This window comes from Sorex fumeus, unplaced genomic scaffold (genome assembly GCF_029834395.1).
Source record: "Sorex fumeus unplaced genomic scaffold, SorFum_2.1 ptg000006l, whole genome shotgun sequence".
Classification (NCBI taxonomy): Eukaryota; Metazoa; Chordata; class Mammalia; order Eulipotyphla; family Soricidae; genus Sorex; species Sorex fumeus.
The window spans coordinates 60,140,528-60,158,973 of NW_026606063.1; the positions used below are offsets into that span (position 1 = coordinate 60,140,528).

An 18,446-nucleotide genomic window follows, 5' to 3' on the forward strand; every position below is an offset into this window, starting at 1 on the left:
CTCTCTCCTATGTACTTGGTACATTTTCTCTGTTCGTTTATGGTGGGTATTGTTTCCACATCTTACAAATAATGTTACTAAAGTTTAATACAGATAAAGTATATTTTGCAACATTTTCAGTATGGAACGGATCTACAAATTACATTGATATTTTATATTTTTTAAAATACTATATAAAACCAGTGACGGCTTTTCTGTTTTGTGTACAGTATTCATTGTGTGGCAGTATCGCCCCCTGCCCGTGTTATTTGTGCTGTTCTGTTCTTTGACTATTGGAGTGCTGCAGCCGTATACATGTCTACACTTTTGCAAGTAAAAGATGCTAGCTGAAGTCAAAAACTTTTTCCAAGGGAGCAGAGAGAAAGTACAGAGGTAGGGCGCTTGCCTTGCACATGGCCAGTCCGGATTCAAACACTAATGCGTGTCCTGTGAGCATCACCTGAGCATACATGAGCAGCACTGAGCCAGGAGTAAGCCTGGAGCCCCACAGGGAGTAAACCCCCACCACCCAACCCCTGCAAAAAAAGAAGAAAAAATTTTAAGATGAATCTTAGGAGTCTGAATTATCTTTTCAAGGTGTATGCAGATTTGGCTCCCTTAAGCTGTAGGGAAAACAGTACCACCTAGTCCCCTAAAGCTGCTAGGACTAGCACCACCAGGTATAGCCTCCTGAAAGCAAATACAAGTGCTAGCCGCTCTAAATGAGAGATTTCCTAAGACAACGCCCTTTGGGCCGCGGACAGAACAAAGACTGCAGCCCCGAAGGCAGAATGCGCTTGCTTGCACGTGGTCAACCTCTGTTTGGTCCTCCAAACCCTGCCAGGAGTGACCCTTGAGCACAGAGCCAGGAGTAAACCCTGAGCAATGCTGGGTGTAGACCCCAGCCAAGCCCAAACAAACTTTGTAACTGGTGTGTGAGGCTGAAGACTGGCTCCGTATGTAAAACGTATGTAAATCACATAAACTATATATTTAATCCTTCCCTGCTTCCTCTTTCCTAAAGGGTACCATATTCTGTTAGAAACATTGAATGCCATCTTTTGCACACAAGGTTCAAGGGTGGGGGGTGGCGAAGCGAAAGCACAGCGGGTATCTTACTTTCCTTGCACACGCTGACCTGGGTTCAATCCACAGCATTGCATTTGATCCCCCGAGCCCCACCAGGAGTGATTCCTGACTGTAGAGCCAGGAGTAACCCCTGAGCGTGGCCGAGTGTGACGCGAAAACAAAAAAACAATAAAAGTGCTATGATGGGGGCTAGAGCGATAGCAAGACGGGTGGGGCGTTTGTCTTGCACGCAGCTGATCCCGGTTTAATTCCCAGCACCTCATATGGTGCCCCAAGCACAGCCAGGAGTAATTCCTGAGTGCATGAACCAGGAGGGACCCCTGTGAGGGGTGGGACCCAAAAAGCAAAAAAAAGGGGGCTGGAAGATAGCACAGCGGGAAGGGCGTTTGCCTTGCACGCGGCCATCCTGGGTTCGATTCCCAGCATCCCATATGGTCCCCTGAGCACCGCCAGGAGTAATTCCTGAGTGCAGAGCCAGAGTAACCCCTGAGCAGCACCGGGTGTGACCCAAAAAGAAAAAGTGTTGTGAGATAACGCTGTTATCTTCACTTTGCAGCGGAGACTACCGAATTTCCTCTTGCTCACTAACAGCTACTACGACCACACCTGCACCGTGGGCTTCGTTTCCCCTAGCCAATCGGAAGAATTCTGCACACTAGATGGCAGGCCTGAGGCTCGTTCTCCAATCCAGGGAACCCCAACCGTTAGGCACGAAAGGGGAAAGGCCAAGGAAGGACAAGTTTGTGGACTGCCTGCAGGGACCAGGATTGGATCTCTCCGACTGGAGCGGGGGTGGTGGAGTGCTGGTGCAAACTAGGGGGGAAACCCATGCGAAACCGGCTGGAGGTCCGGCTCTTGCAGGACTCGCGCCTGCATCTGCGAGGGCGAGGAACCGCGGCGAGAGCGGGGAGCTGGGGCGCTCGCAGTGCGCAGGGGCGCGCCGACCGTCTACCGCGCACAAACAGCGGGGGCGGCGCGCAGGCCAAGCACACTCGCTCTAGGACCCTGGGGCCAACTCCCGACACTTCCGGTGGCTCCTGGGCTCGGGGTGGGGGCGGCTGCTCTGGGCGCCGCCGCCAAGACCGGCCGAGGCGGGGAGGAGCGCGAGGAGCGAGGCGGCCCCGCCCGGAGGCGAGGGCTTAAAGGGAACGGCGCTCCCCTCGGAGGGAAAACAGACCCGGCGGGAGGGGCGGGGCCGGGCGCCGGAAGGGGCGGGGCGAGCGGAAGGGGCTTGCATATGTGAGTCGACGCCTCCCCTTGACGTCGGGAGCGACCGGCTTGGAAATGTGAGTAGGCACCGCTGAGCCCCTTGCCCCGCGACTGGGCGCCTGGGCCCCCTCCAAGCTCCGGCCGGGGGGTGCAGTGTCCTGCCTTGGCAGCCCCGCCTGCCCACTCTCGCCGCCGAGCCCCTAGCGCCCCGACTGCCACGTGGGCACCCTCGACCCCCCAGCCCCCCCGGCACCCAAGTTCTGCGCCCGCAACGCAGACTCAGTTTCTCTCCCTGCCACCCTAGAGCCCCCACGAGTTCAGTAGCTTCAGGGCGCCTGGACCAGCGACCTGACTGCCTCCCTCGTGACACATAACCTTACCCCCTTAGAGCCTTCCAGATAAGGCAGGGTACCCAGACCTTACCTGTAGGGCCCACAGACCCCAGTGTACCCCAGACCTCTCCTGATGAGCCTACCGACCTCCCCCAATGTCCCCAGGCCTCACCTGTAGGATCCACAGGCCTCCCAGTGTCCCCAGACCTCACCTTAGGACCCAAAGACCCCCTAGGGCACCCCCAGGTATCACCTGTGGGCTCACAGATCAGTACTCCCCAGAACTAATCTGTAGGACCCACAGACATGCAGCATACCCCAGACCTCACCTGCAGGACCCACAGACTCTCCCAGTATACCCACATATCCACAGTGTACCTCAGGCCTCACCTATAGGACCCACAGGACCCCCCAGCCCCCTTCATTGTAGCCCAGACCTCACCTGTGGGACCCAAGACCTACAAGTATACCCTATACCTCACTGTAAAACCAAGCCCAGCTTTCTGGACTTGGTCTTCAAGAATCACAACAACCTACAGCACCTTCCCAGTGTACCCTAGAGTCCCAGTCATGCCCAGATCTTCCAGATCATTCCTCTAGGACCCCAAACCCAGCTCTCACTTCTGAGACCCCTGTTCTCAGATTTGGTCAAGAGGCCTCTTCCCAGATCCCAAGACCTCACCACTTGGACCTCAAAACCTGACTCTTGGCTGGGAGGCTTGTTGGGCCATACCCGGCTGGTCTCGGGGATCACTCCTGGTCATGGATGTGGTACCAATGGGGGTCTGGATGTGGTACCAAGCATCCAAACCAGTTGGCTACATCCCTTACCCACCATACCTACTATACTACCGCTCCAACCCCTCAAAACCTCACTTTTGGGGTCTGGAGAGATAGTACATCAGGTAAGATGCTTGCCTGACATGCCCCCGACCTGGGTTCAATTTCCAGCATTCCTTATGATCCCCCACATTCTATATGCACTATCGGAAGTGATTTCTGAGCAGAGTCAGGAATAACCCCTGAACTTTGCTGGGTGTGGTTCCCCCCCCCCGAAAGAAAACCCTCCCTTTTAAGAACTCCAAGTTCCAGGTTATCCCTAGAATTTGAGGTTTTCTTTCAAAAAAATTTTTGTGGGGGGGCCGCAACAGACATGGTGCTCCTGTTGACTCTGTGCTCAGTCACTCCTGGTGGGTCTCAGGGGACCATATGGGGTACCTGGAATTGAACCTAATCAGCTGTGTGCAAGGCAAACACCTGACCTACTGTGCTGTCACTCCAGCCCCTTGAAATTTTATTTCTAAGGCCTTAGTCTTCTGTATGATTCCAAGGTCTACTGGGGGTGGGGGAGTGGGGGGTGCCTGGACTTCAAGAACCTTCTTCCAGCACATCTTCAAAGCATGTCTTATGACAATCCGAGGCTTTTCTGGGGCTCTCCGTGATTTCCCCAGAAGCTCCCAGCTAGCTGACCAGCCCCAAGGAACCCGGCCCCACCTCTGTCCCCCTCGACTCCCAGACCCGCTTGAGACTTCTCAGACCCCCAGGTCAAGTTCCCCAAGTCACAGCAGCCTGCCGTGTCCCCCAGGCAGGCTGCCCTGGAGATCACCGCCCGTTACTGTGGCCGCGAGCTGGACCAGTATGGACAGTGTGTGGCCACCAAGCCCGAGTCATGGCAGCGGGATTGCCACCACCTCAAGATGAGCATCGCCCGCTGCACGTCCTCCCAGTGAGTGTGGGGACGGGCAGGCCGGCAGGGGGGAGAGGCAGTGACCCACGACGTCCCCCGCCCTGAAGTGCCCTGCCCGCCCCCCGCAGCCCCATCATCCGGCAGATCCGCCAGGCCTGTGCCGAGCCATTTGTGGCGTTCGAGGAGTGTCTCCGCCAGAACGAGACGGCCGTGGGCAACTGCGCGGAGCACATGCACCGCTTCCTGCAGTGCGCCGAGCAAGTGCGGCTGCCCCCGTCAATGGGAGAGGTAAGTGGGGGGCTTCACGCTGCCTCCAGCCCCTCTGCCCCTCAGACATGCACTCCGGACTCATTGCCAGAGTGATAGCACAGTGGACAGAGCACTTGCCTTGCACGTAGCCCGCCTGGGTTCAATCCTCAGCATCGTCTATGGTCCCCCAGGCTTTCCAGGAATGATCCCTGAGCACAGAACCAGGAATAAGCCCCAGACTCTCCGCAGTCTGCCCCACGCGGATCTTCACCTTTCACAAACCCTACTTTGCTTCCCATCCTAGCCACCACCCCCAGGCTCCTGCCCCAGGTGTGGCCTCTTGTCTTACCTGCCTGTAGTTGCCAGTGAGGGACCGACAGCGTCTTTACATCAAGTCATGTCCGCTCTGCCCTTTGCTGACCTCACCTGCCTCCTCCAATGTCCCCTCCTTCTCTCCTCACTGGGCTCCCTGGCACAGGGTGAGAATGAAAAGACCTGCTGCAGCTCCTAGTTCCTCCATGACAGATCTCCAACTATTTATTTATGTATTTATTTATTTTGTTTATTTATTTTTTGCTCTTTTGGGTCACACCCAGTGGTTACTCCTGGCTCATGCACTCAGGAACTACTCCTGGCGGTACTCAGGGGACTATATGGGATGCTGGGAATCAAACCCAGGTCAACCACGTGCAAGGCAAACGCCCTAACTGCTGTGCTATTGTTCCAGCCCCCAGATCTCCAACATTTTAACAGCATGTGTCTTTGGGGGAGCTTCACAAACACTGTGATTTGTTGCCTCCCCTGCTGGACTGGGAGTCCCAGAGACAAGAGTCCCATCTTTCAGCACCCCCTCCAAAGGCCCTCGGTTGGCCCCCACCTCTACTAGTTTCCAGGGGAGCTATCTCTTGCCTCTGTGCCCCATCCTAGCCCCAGTTCTCTCTCTTCTCTTCAGGGCTGTGCCTCAGGTCAACTCAGGCTGGAATCCCAGTCAACCTGGGAGCCAGAGTGATAACACAGTGGGCAGAGCACTTGCCTTACATGCAGCCGACCTGGGTTTGATCCTCAGCATCGTATATAATCCCCCCAAGCTCTCCAGGAGTGATCCCTGAGCGCAGAACCAGGAATAAGCCCCAGGCATTATCAGGAATGGTCCCTGAGCACAGACCCTGGGGAAAAAAAAATCTGAGAGCTGCCAGGTGTGGCTCCAAAACCAAACCAAACCAAAGCTCAGTAGTACCTGACCATGCTCAACTCTATTTGGAGACCTTTCGATGGAGGCTGACACGGAGGTTCGGGACCTCACCTGTGCGAGGCCCTGGGTGGGATTCCTGACCTGTCCAAGGCCCTTCCTTCCCTCCAGTTTAAGCCTGACCTCCCAGTGCAACTCTGGGGCCCCTGGAGATGGGGCAACTGGTTCCCGAGTCTTCCCTTTCCCTGCTTTCCCCCTTCCGGGCAGGGTTGTCCCCTCTGCATGGGTGCGGTCTCCTCCCATCCGTGTTTCGCCCAGGTCTGGGCTTTCGTGTCCACGATGATGGCTCAGCTCCTGCTGGTGGCACGCTGGGCTGAGACCCAGAGACCCACACATGCCAGACCTGGGCTCAGTGCCACGTCTCCAGCAGTTTCCTGCCGCCTGATCGCCTTTCTACCTCCACGGGGCTCATTTCCGTCCAGTCTCGACGTCACTTCCTACAGAAAAAACGTGCCCCTGGACCCAGTTCTGTCCCAATACCCCGGAACTCCTGTCCCTGAGCTCCCTCCGCCCACCGTGTCATGAAGGCACCGGCCAAGCGCGAGCTCCAGCCCTTAAGCTCCTCCCCAGCCCCATGACGCTGCTCTTGACCCCGGCTCTTGCTGTACGGGGCTGAGCAACACTGGGCATATTTATTTCATTTGTTGCCCGGAAGCAGAGGGGTTTTGTTTGTTCGTTTGTTTTTTCCTGATTTTAATTATTTTAATGAATCATCGTGAGATACATTTACAGACTTACAGACTTTCATGGTTGCGTTTCCGTCAATGTTCAAGTACCCACCCCTCCACCATGCCCATTCTCCACCCCCAATGTTCCCAGTATCCCTCCCCCGACCTCCACCGCTTCCCACCTCTTGCCTCTGTGGCAGTCACAATCCCTTTTTTTTTAAACAAAACAATTTAATATTTTGTAAGCTCAAGTGTTAACATGTTGAGACTCTAATATTTAACCTGCATACATAAATATTTAACAGAATTAAATAGCTGAGGACTAAGTTCAGAATTTAGAGGATTATAGACTTCATTTAGTGCAAATATTTAAGGAATTTAAAAAATTTTAATACTCTGTTGCCTAATAATCACAGATTTTATGTCAAATTAAAAAATATTTTAGTCATCAAGATTGACAGTTTTGCAATACAGTGATAGGTTTTGTGAATATAACATTGCAACACAGTGACCCTCCCCCCCCCACTCCCTGCACCCCCAAACCCCACATAAATGTCTTTTTCTTTCCATACCTGTGTCTCAGGGTTTATTGTCATCTCTCTACCTCCTGCCCTCCAGTACCCCACATCTCACTGTCAGGGTAAGGCCAGCTCAGTAGACTAGTTCTCAGGTTCTGTTACTTTTGGCCTTTCCTTATTCCTTTCTATGCTTCTTTATATCCCACATATGAGGTCATTCTGCATCTTATTGCTCTCCTTCTAGGTGACTTCCAGGCACAATCCCTCTTACTCTCTCTGTCCTTTTGGGTGTTATGGTTTGCAATACAGGTAAAAAGAAGCCATCGTGTTTGGTCCATAATATACTTTCAACATGCATCTACTATTCCAAGCGATCCCTCCAACCACCATTTATTTAGTGCTCCTCTCTCCTTCCCAGCTACCTTTTCCCCCCAGCGCATGAGACCGGCTATCAAGCTGTGGGGCAGTCCTCCTGACCCTTATTTTAACTGTCCTTAGGTGTTAGTCTCCTATTATGTAACTTTATATTCCACAAATGAGTCCAGTCCTTTTATGTCTGTCCCTCTCTTTCTGACTCATTTCACTTAGCATGATACTGGCAGCAGAGTTTATTTTTTTTTAATTTTCTTGAAATCATACTTTAATATAATTTAAGAATACCAGCCACTTCTTTTTGTTTGTTTGTTTGTTTTTTTTCATTTCATTTCATCATCCTGTTAATCGTCGATTGCCTCGAGCAGGCCCCAGTAACGTCTCTTTCATCCTAGCCCTGAGATTATATTCACGGCTCTTTAGGAGAATGAGACCCATCATTGTTACTGGTATTTGGCATATTTGGTAGGCCACGGGGAGTTTGCCAGACTCTGCCCTGTGGGCAGGCTACATTCGATAGCCTGCAAGTTTGTCCAAAGTAGGAATGAGATAATAAGATGTCTCTGCCCCCGCGCCTGGGTGTTCCTTCCCGGAGTCCCTTGGAGGGGAGCGGGTTGAGCTTTCCTCCCCGCCCCGACCAGGGCTACGGCAGCCGAAGACCTCCAGGACCAGCCACCACCGTGCTGCTTAATTATTTATTTATTGAATCACTGTGGGAAAAGTTACAAAGCTTTCAGGTTTAGGTCTCGGTCATGCAAATATCAAACACATTTCCCTTTACCAGTACTTACTTTTCACCACGAAGAATCCCAATAAACCCCCCCACCCCCCCCCCCGCCCCTCCCAGTGCCTTTGAGGCAGATGAATTCTAGTTAACACTCTATCTACTTTGACTAGATTCATTGTTTCGATAAAAGATGCACCATTATTATTTAGAGTTTACCCCCCCCCCCATCAGACATGCTGAAAAAGCATTGTGAAATGATTTGCTTTCTACAGCTGGGTTCAAGAATTAAATGATGGTTTTGGATTTCTGCTATTTTATTTATTAACCCTGGAAGTATTTCTACTGAGAGTCAGATAATTAAGAGATTGGTGTCTGTGCTCTGGAGCCATGGCCGTGCCGGAGAGCTGCTCATGGGGGGCAACTGGTGACCTTGGTAGGGCGTGAAGGATGAGCGCGGAGCGCCCCCCTTCCCATGAGGTTTTAGTCGCCCCGTCACCACTGACTCATACCTGGCTTTCCACAAGGCTCCCAAATGGCTGCCATCTTTCTTTCCAGAGGGGAGAAGGCGGAATGGCAGCAGTTTTACCTAAGGCTTTTGCTGCTGGGTCACTGTAATGATTTCAGGCCCCCGGCTTGGGCTTCCCAAATACAGCAAGTCTTCCCTCACTTACCACGGTGCTCCCCTGCGACCCCACGCAGGAGACAGCCGAGCTGGGTCCTGTGTGGCTTTGTGGTCCCGGACCGGGCACGGGAGAGGTGCTAGTGGCTGCTGATGTGTTTCTTTTTGCAGGCCCCACCACTTCCTGCCTCCTGAAACTGTTGAAGGAAAACTGGACTTTGTGTCTTCACCGTGAAGAGTGACCAAATGGGGTCTAGGGGCCATGGACATGGGCCTGGTTTCCTGGACATCAGGACTCACAGTAAATAAAGAATTTGTCTACCAGGTTTTGATTCTGCTTTTGGCTGCTGATGGGGGCCAGGGGTTGTACCTCGGAGCTCCTGGGCCTCTGTTCCCTGCTTCACCTCTATGCCACAGAGGGTTCTAGAGGAGGGCTGAAACTCATTGTGTGTCTGGTTTTCCATGAAGTAAAGTCATTTCATTTGAAGAAATTCACCAGGTGGGGCTGGAACAGTACAGTGGGTAAGGCACTTACCTTAGACATGGCTGACCTGACTTCAATCCTGGCATCCCATGTGGTCCCTCAGGCACTACAAGGGGTAATTCCCTAATGCAGAGCCAGAAGTAACCCCTGAGAATTGCCAGGTGTGGCTCAAAAACAGAAGGAAAGAAAAAGAAGTAACGAGAGAAAAATTGACTAATAAAAATGTAAAGGGAAGGAGAGAGACGTGTATTAAGAGACAGCATAGGCTTATCTGGGACAGAAAAGGCAGAAGCTCTGTGGTTTACTGGGGCTGAGAGAACCCTGTCTTCCCTTGGAACCTTTGCCAGTAGCCCTCCCGGGACTCCCACTGTGTGGAAGTGAAGAGGTCCTTTTTCCTCCCACTGTACTATTTACCAAGAAGTCACTGATAACTGGAGACCAAAAGGACCATAAGCAGCACATCATTTTTTTTTAATTTTTGTTAGTGAAACACCATGAGGTACAGTTGTAGACTTACAAATTTTTGTGCTTGGGTTTCAGTTATACAATGATCGAGTACCCATCCCTCCACCAGTGCCCATTCTACACCACCACTGATCCCAGTATCCCTCCTACCCCCCATCTCCCCCATCCCACCCTGCCTCTGTGGCAGGCATTCCCTTTTGTTCTCTCTGTCCTTTTGGGTGCTGTGGTTTGCAAAAGAGACATTGAGTGGCAGTCATGTTCAGTCTATAGTGTATTTTCAGCATGCTTCTCCCATCCTGGGAGGATCCTCCCAACACCCTTTATTTGGTGCTCCCTTCTCTATCTGAGCTGCCTTTTCCCCTAGCGTGTGCGGCTGGCCTCCAAGCCATGGAGTAAACCTCCTGGTACTTGTCTTGGCTATTCTTGGGTATTAATCTCCTATTTTGTTACTTTATGTCCCCCAGATGAATGCAATCTTTTTATGTCTGTCCCTCTCTTCCTGACTCATTTCACTTAGCATGATACTTTCCATGTAGTACCATCTGTATGTAAATTTCATGATTTCATCTTTCTAACAGCTACATAGTACTCCATTGTGTAGATGTACCAAAGTTGCTTTAACCAGTCATCTGTTCTCGGGCACTCAGGTTTTTTCCAGATTCTAGCTATTGTAAACAGGCAGCACATCATTTTCTCCCGAGTTCAGCACCAGGTGATTGAGTGGCGTGGGGATTAGTGGTGCAGATGAAAAAAATCTGGGCTTTATTCTTTTGATTTTGTATTTGGGGCCACACCAGGCTTACTCCTGACTCCGTACTCACTCCTGGTGAAACCCAGGGACCATATGCAGTTCTGGGAATCCAATCTGGGTCAGCCATGTGCAAGTTAAGCACTCTACCCACTCTACTATCTCTCCAGTCTCTTGGCTTTATTCTTGAGAAAACGGCAGAAACAGTCATGCAGAGAGGACTGGGATATTCCTTTACTGAATGGGCTGCTTGGGTCTGGGGCTTCACCAGGCCCAAGTTTGTTCCCCAAGCTGTGAATTTTACCTTCGTCTTTCTGTGTCGATGTAACGCCGATTCCACTTTGCCTGAATGACCCTGAGTGGATTCTCCTCCAAGTCAGTGAACAAAGTGTGATGCCAGACAAGCAGAACTGGAGGCTGCATTTGAGACCACCCCTCAGTTGCCTCTCTTCCAGTGGCTCAGACCGGCTTCTTGATGTGGTAGACTCGAGACTCCAGCAGAGCAAGAGGGCAAACATCCAAGTTGGCATCGTCACCACATTCTCTGAGGCCAGCCCAGAGTAGAGATGGGAAGACACCCCCACTGTGGCTGTAAGGAACTTGTGCCCAGATTTAAGTAGCTGTTCAAGATTCTACCTGGTTCATGTGTTTGTGTGAATAACTCTTATGTTGCTATGAATTTCTCCCGTGTTCTGAATTTTTAGAACTTGGTAATAGCATCTCTATTTTGTAAAATTATTTTTCATTATAAAAGTGTTTGACTTGCGTTTGCTCAGCTTATGTCTGTCCTGTGTCTTCACCCCATTGAAAGAAAGAAAGAAAGAAAGAAAGAAATAAGGCCCTCCCGTTGATCATCGATTTGCTCGAGCGGGCCCAGTAACGTCTCCATTGGAGACTTTGTTGTTACTGTGTCTGGCATATCGAATACTCTCGGTAGCTTGCCGGGCTCTCCGAGAGGGGCGGAGGAATCGAACTCGGGTCGGCCATGTTGGCTGCGTGCAAGGCAAACACCCTACCCGCTGTGCTATCGCTCCACCCCATTGAACCTGTCATTGAAATGCATGATGAAAAATAGTGATTGCAGTCTGGGGAGGGTGTGAGAGTCAAAATAGCATTTTTTTTTCCCTTAAGCAAAACAAAATTGATCAGTGAGGTATGGACATGATCCAGGTTGAATCCAAGTAATTTGGATCCCTGCCTTCACTGACAGGCCAGATATCACGGCCTGCGTATGGTGTGTGGGGGTAGCTGATGGGAAGACGAGAATGTTGCCAACAAAACTGGGCGATGGGGCTCCCCGGAGCAGAGGTCTGGTCACTACGGCTATGCTCTGACCTTGCTGCAGGTAGGGGAGAAGTCACTGGAGACCAGAGTAGCTCTGTGATACAACAGGGAAATTAAGATCAGCAAAATGGAAAAAAGGACACGAAGACTCTGCCTTGAGAACACAAACCTGGGGAATCGGGTCCAGGGCAGCATGTACGTTCTTTTTATTTTTGTCTGTCTGTAAGGGGCCCCACCAGGCCTCCAGCCAGTGGGACTTGGAAGGCCATGTGGTACCAGGGATCAGATCTGGACCCTTTCCTTTGAACCGTCTCCAGGCCCCCAGCATGTATACTGTTTTGGAGGGGAGCCATACCTGTTGATGCTCAGGGCTTACTCCTGTCAGGCTAGGGGCCAACTGGGGGTCCTGGGGGTCAAACCTGGGTCGGCCTCTTAGAAGGCAGATGTCCTACTATTGCTCCAGCCCTATCGGTACATTTGTGTTCTTATACATATATACAAAACCTAGAAAGAGGAATGTAAATACAGTAAGGCATATATTGTCTATATTAAACAGATGACATTTCTTTCAGAAGATATAGAAAAACAGGCTGGAGAAGAGGTAAAGCACTTGCTTAGCATGTGGCTTTAATCTCCACACTGTATATGGTCCCCTGAACACTATCAGGGGTCATTTCTGCTCCCAGAGTCAGAAATAATCTCTTAGAACCCCCCGGTGTGACCCAATCCCTCCTCCCTCCCCCCCCAAAAAAAGACATTCAAAACATAAACTTTATTCACTTAAAGTAAAAATAACCTTAAAAATAAAAATAGAGGAGCTGGATCGTGGTATGACCGAGATCCAAGCACAAAAATTTGTAAATCTACAACTGTACCTCATGGTGTTTCACTAATAATAATTAAAAAAAAAAACTCAATCTATTTAGAAATCAATGATAGCTTGTATTTTGCTTTCTTGCTGTACATTTTAATAAGAGGTGAGGACCAAATGTCTGACAGCTGAAACATTTCCTGCTAGAATGCAAAAGATTCAAATAGTCTGGTCAAATCTTTATTTTGTATGCTGTAAGAGAAAGAACATGCAATTTGATGGAGCTGATCAGTGGTATTGAGAGGGCTATTTATATGTCTCAGGAACAGGCAGGCTGATGAAATATGGGGTAGAGAATGTCTGAGAAATCTGCACAATGCTCAATTTCTTATATGTTAATAAGATTTGATTTCCCCACATGAGAGTATAGGTGACAGTGCATGTGATGTTGGAGCTCGACAATGAAATGTAATACCAGATGCATAGTTGCTAACTCTCTGATTTTTAACCAAGTTGCCCTTTTCTATGACTCAATTTTCTCATCTGTAAAATGGGGCCATAATCATATCTACTAGGGGTCTTGACACTCAAATAAGTTAATACTTGTATGGCACTTCAAATGATGCTGGGAATGAAATAGATTTCTCAGAATACATGTTATTATTACTTAATAAATATCACATGTCTGGGAAAAAAAATAGAGGAGCTGGAGCGATAGCACAGCAGGTTGGGCATTTGCCTTGCACCAGGCTGACCTGGATTCGATTCCCAGCATCCCAAGCACCGTTAGGAGTAATTCCTGAGTGCATGAGCCATGAGTAATGCCTGTGCGTCGCCGGGTGTGACCCAGAAAGTGAAAAATATAAAATACAAATAGGCCAGAATGAGATAGGGCGTTTGCCTTGCACATGGCCAATCTGGGTTCAATTCCCAGCACCCGATAGGGTACTCTGAGCATTGCCAGGAATGATCCCTAAGCACAGAGCGAGGAGTAAGCCCTGAACACCTCAGAATCTGGCCCCAAAACAAAAACAATTTTAATTTAAAAAATTAAAAAGTTACAGTTAAATAATTTGGCTTTGTTTCTTTTTCTAACAATAGTTCACTGAACCACTGTATCTTTAGGAATGATTATTTCATTTGGTGCAAAGTGGGAACTCTTCATTATTCCATGATGAGTGCTTTTATTGAGAGGATGTTTAGCCTCATCTAATTGGACTGACACCAGGAATCCAGCATGATTTGGGCTTGCTGAGCGCAGAGCCCAAAATGAATTTTATGTAATTAAGTAAAATTTTTTTCATTAAATTCTGTATAATCTTGAGAAGCTGGAAACATCCAAAATGCACCTTTTACAATCTTTTATATCACAGGCACGTGCATCACACCTCTTTTGATCAATATTAAGCACAAGATATCTAAGATTCTAAACTAGTAAGACTGTTTTCATTTTCTTGGAGAAGAAGCTTATAGACTGAATGGGATGTGCCAAAATTTACATCTGTACTGTCTGCCAAATATGCAAATAAATAAGCCATGTCTAGTTTGGGGAATAAGAGATCAGCAAACTTTTGTTTTCTGAGGTTTCATTAGAACTATAGAAATAAGATGACTTAATCTTTGTTTTTAGGCCACAGCCAGCAGTGCTCAGGTCTTATTCCTGGATCTGCTCTCAGGGATCACTCCTGGTGGGCTCGGGGGACCATGTGGGGTACCAGGGATTGAATTTATTTGGCCGTGTTCAAGGCAAGCGCCCTAACTATATTTAATATGATTTGAAACTCTGGTTTTCACATCAATTACCCAAGATCTTGGGGAGAGAGCATGTGGTTGCTGTCTCCTGCGGTTGCTCTGGAGACAGTGATCCTCGGTTAGACTGGATTGAATCAGTGGTGCCATCAGCAGTGCAGATCACAGGACATTTTTGTTTCACTCTGAATTGTGAACTGTGACGACTCCATTTCACAGAGAAACCCAAGGAGCAATCAAATGTGCTCAAATCAGCTGCTATGCCTGAGTCAATTCCGGGTCTGCTATTTTTTCAACTGAGCTCTGGTGCCTTCCTTAGGGAGACAGAGAAAGCTTCCATTTATTTATGAATGCTTTCCTGTCTCATCCCAAACTCATCCAGTCTCCATAAGTGCTTTCGTATATCTCTGCCTAGTACACACTATGGTCTGTTTCCTACTGCAGTTATAGATGTCCTCTCACTCATCACTAACATATTAGTGGCCATTTGGTGATTCCGAGTCATGCTGGTTTTGGTATTGTAACCATTCTCATTTTTATTGTCTCAACTCCTAGAAAAGTCATGAACTTCTTTTGCCAGGTTAAAAAGGCCGACAGCACCATGGTTTGTTTTTGTTTTGTTTGGGTCCGTACCTGGCAATGCTTTGAGATGTCTGCTACCTCCCTGCCCGGGATCACTCCCAGTGATGCTCAGGGGACCATACACTGGCCTTGAAGCCAGTTCTCCAGCCCAACCTAATTCTATCTTTCATTTGTTTGTTTTGGGGATGCCCACAGCCATTGATGCTCAAGGGTTACTTCTGATTCTGCACTCAAGAATTACTCCTGGCAGTACTCAGGAGACGATATGGGATGCTGAGGACAAAACCCAGATCAAACGTGCAAGGCTGGAGTGATAGCACAGTGGGTAAGGCGTTTTTCTTGCACACTTGGCCAACGCGGGTTCGATTCCCTGGGTGTGACCCAAAAAGCAAAAAAACAAGAACAAAAAAAAAACATGCAAAGCAGACACCCTACCTGCTGTACTAGCTCTCTGGCCTCAAACTAGTTCTGACTTAATGTAAAGCACAGCAATGAATTCATCACCAAAAGCAGACTTCAGGGCTAGACTTCGAGCACCCACTTTGCAGGATGGAGGCCAGACTTTGATCTATCACTACATGATTCCCCAAACACTGCTAGAGGGCACCCCTGAGAACAGAGTTGGGAGCATGCCCAAATTTCTGATGGGATTGCCCCCCCACCCTAACCCCACCCCAATTAAACAAAACCACAACCACAGTACACATACACTGCACAGTTTCATCACATTCCTGAGAGGGACAGAGTAGCAATCTATTCATCACTGTGTGTCATGTGTCAGGGGATAAAGAAGCACAAGCCACTATGGTCGGGAGCTAACATCCAAAATTTCATCTGTGGGGCTGGAGCAATAGGACAGTGGGTAGGGCATTTGCCTCACATGCAGCTGACCCAGGTTCTATTCCCAGCATCCCACATGGCCCCCTGAGCACCGCCAGGAGTAATTCCTGAGTGCATGAGCCGGGAGTAACTCCTGTGCATCTCTGGGTGTGACCCAAAAAGGAAGAACAAAAGGAAAAAACAAAATTTTATCTGCACTCACGTTTCTTGCCTGGGCCCCAGCTGTGCATGGCAGTCGCCCACTCGCTTTATCTGAGATCTTGGAAGGTCTCCGTTCTGACCCTGTGCAGAGCTCAGTCTCTGCTGCTACCGCCGCCACCACCATCGTCCTCAGCCTTCCTCTACCTCAGGTGATTTCATTCTTCTGGTTTCCCTGAAGGCTCTTCACCCACCTTTACCTCACACCGGGTCCAATTCATTAGGAAGTCCTCTGAGCTCCCTCTTCAGAGTACATCTGTCATCCAGCTAACTGCCACCGCCTCTGTTTGGAAACCCAGTACCAGCCATTGTCAGTCAAATCCAGGTTTCTGCAGGGCTCCTTCTGGGCTCTCCACACCTCACCCTCACTCCTGCCCTTAAGGGACTTCCCAGCACAATGGCCAGAGGCACATTTTCTCTCTTTTCTCGTTTTGTCTGTTTTTTCTCCCTCTTTTTGTTGTTATGAAGAACAGGGGTCCTCTCTCCATCCCAGCTACCTTTTCCTATAGTGCAAATGCAATCATGAAAGTGTAAGTCTGTAACTGTATCTCACAGTGATTCATTAAAATAAAAAAGAAAAAGAGGGGCTGGAGTGATAGCACAGCGAGTAGGGCGTGTAGGGCGTTTGCGTTGCACGCAGCCAACATGGCTGACACAGGTTCAATTCCCAGCACCCCATATGGTCCCCTGAGCACCGCCAGGAGCAATTCCTGAGTGCGTGAGCCAGGAGTAACCCCTGAGCATCGTGGGGTGTGACCCAAAAAGCAAAAAAAATAAAAGAACAGGGGTCACCTGACAGGTCCTAGGGTTCCCACTTTCTGTGGGCTGCTGCTCTGAGGCTGGGGCAATGCTGGGGACTGAACTCCTGCCTCTTGCTGAGTCTTTGCCAGGCCAGGGGTCCTTTTATTGTGCTGGTGCAATTCGAGAATGAACAAAGAGAGAGACAGCTCAGGGTAGGATAGTGAGTTTATTAGACGCTCAGTGCTGAGAACCCCAAGTAAAGGAGAAAGCCACTTGGAGCCCTGTTCGCTGAGGGGGTCTTTCTTTTATCCTCTAAAGGTGGGCTACAATCTACATACATTCTTATCTGTTAAACAGGGGATACAGAGGCTATAAGAAAAAGAAAAACAATCAATGCCTTATTTCCACACGGTATGGCCTTCAGGTGCTCAAAAGGAAAACAGTGTCAGTATCTCTTGCCCTTTTTTGGTGCAACCTTCAGGTACCATCTCCCCTGCATTCCCATAAATCTGTTGGGCCCAGTGTGCGCCCATCAATCTGGTGGGCTGGTGGGCCCTTAAATTGGTTAATTGGGGTCGTAATAAGAATGTTTCTCCCTCCCTCCTCTTGTTTAACTTAGGAGGTCAGATTCAGTTTCCCAATCCCCATCCACATTTTCTTAATTTTCATTACAGTGTCATAATTCTCATATACAGCTTCTTCTTCTTTTTTTTGGGGGGGGGGTCACACCTAGTGATGCACAGGGGTTATTCCTGCTCTGCACTCAACAATTACTCCTGGCAGTGCTTGGGGGACCATATGGGATGATGGGAATTGAACCTGGGTCAGCTGTGTGCAAGGCAGCTTCTAATTTGTTATTACACTTTGAATGTTTTTTTTTTTTTTTGGAAGAGAGGTTTCACTCCTAATGTTTATTCCAAGCAGTGCTCCGGGGATCTTGCAGTGCCAAGAATCAGACCTGGTCCCCCCATCTACAAAGAGAGAGCACCACCCCTGAGCCGCACCCCCAGCCGCCAGGGCTTGTGGGGGACTGCAGAGATGTGACTGCTCACTAGAGCACAGCCACGTCCTGGCAAAGCCTCCAAAGCCTGTGCACAGTATGGGCCCCCTCCTGGCTTCTGTGACATCATTTCCACCCAGATTCCCAGCTCGGCTTCCTCCCTCTGAGAATCTTCTGGCCTTGGCCCTGCCTCAGGGCTTTTGCATCACTTCTGCTGGGAACCTTTTGCAGGATAAGCAAATGAAATGTCACCCCTAAGTCTTTTCTCAACTGTCACCTTAAAAACAATTTTTTTTTTAGCATAAAATGAGGCCCCCATAGCCATGCCACTGGACTCCAGGCCAGGCTCTTTTCACTAGGTGTGCCCCAGAGGGGGGCAGGTGAGAGCCCTCCCTGCCCCAAGGGACCCAGCCCCGGCAGCCGACCTCCACTACCACCCTCCAAACCGCTTTCCACACGCTTCGGCCAAGCCTCACACATGAGTGAACATATTCCTGGACCAGGCTGCCACAACACATAAGACAATTCCTACCCATTCTCCATAATTACCACACCATATTTGATGGGGTTAAGACAGTAGGCAGCAAATCATAGAGGGAAATATATAGATATATATACATATATATGCATATATAAATATTTTTAGACATATATACCGAAGCTCACATCACCCAAACCTTAACAACATGTTAGTGATATCCTATAGAATGTCTTAATGGCTCCTGCCAAAATAGAACAGTCTTCACACAATCTTCACACTGTTTCCTACATGAACACTTCTTTGTAAGCATGTTTAGCAGTTCTTCATAACAGACAATACAAAATATATTCTTTCATTTGGGTTTT

At 49.2% G+C, this 18,446-nt stretch overlaps 1 protein-coding gene across 1 annotated transcript; it reads left to right on the forward strand.

Annotated features, from left to right (window-relative positions):
* The first annotated feature begins 1,896 nt into the window (after positions 1-1,896).
* On the forward strand, positions 1,897-9,022 carry CHCHD5 (coiled-coil-helix-coiled-coil-helix domain containing 5). Its single transcript, XM_056129172.1, has 4 exons — positions 1,897-1,914; positions 4,154-4,335; positions 4,425-4,557; positions 8,870-9,022. The coding sequence occupies exons 1-4, from the start codon at positions 1,897-1,899 to the stop codon at positions 8,891-8,893; spliced, it is 357 nt and encodes a 118-aa protein (XP_055985147.1). The 3' UTR covers positions 8,894-9,022.
* The last annotated feature ends 9,424 nt before the right edge of the window (positions 9,023-18,446 follow it).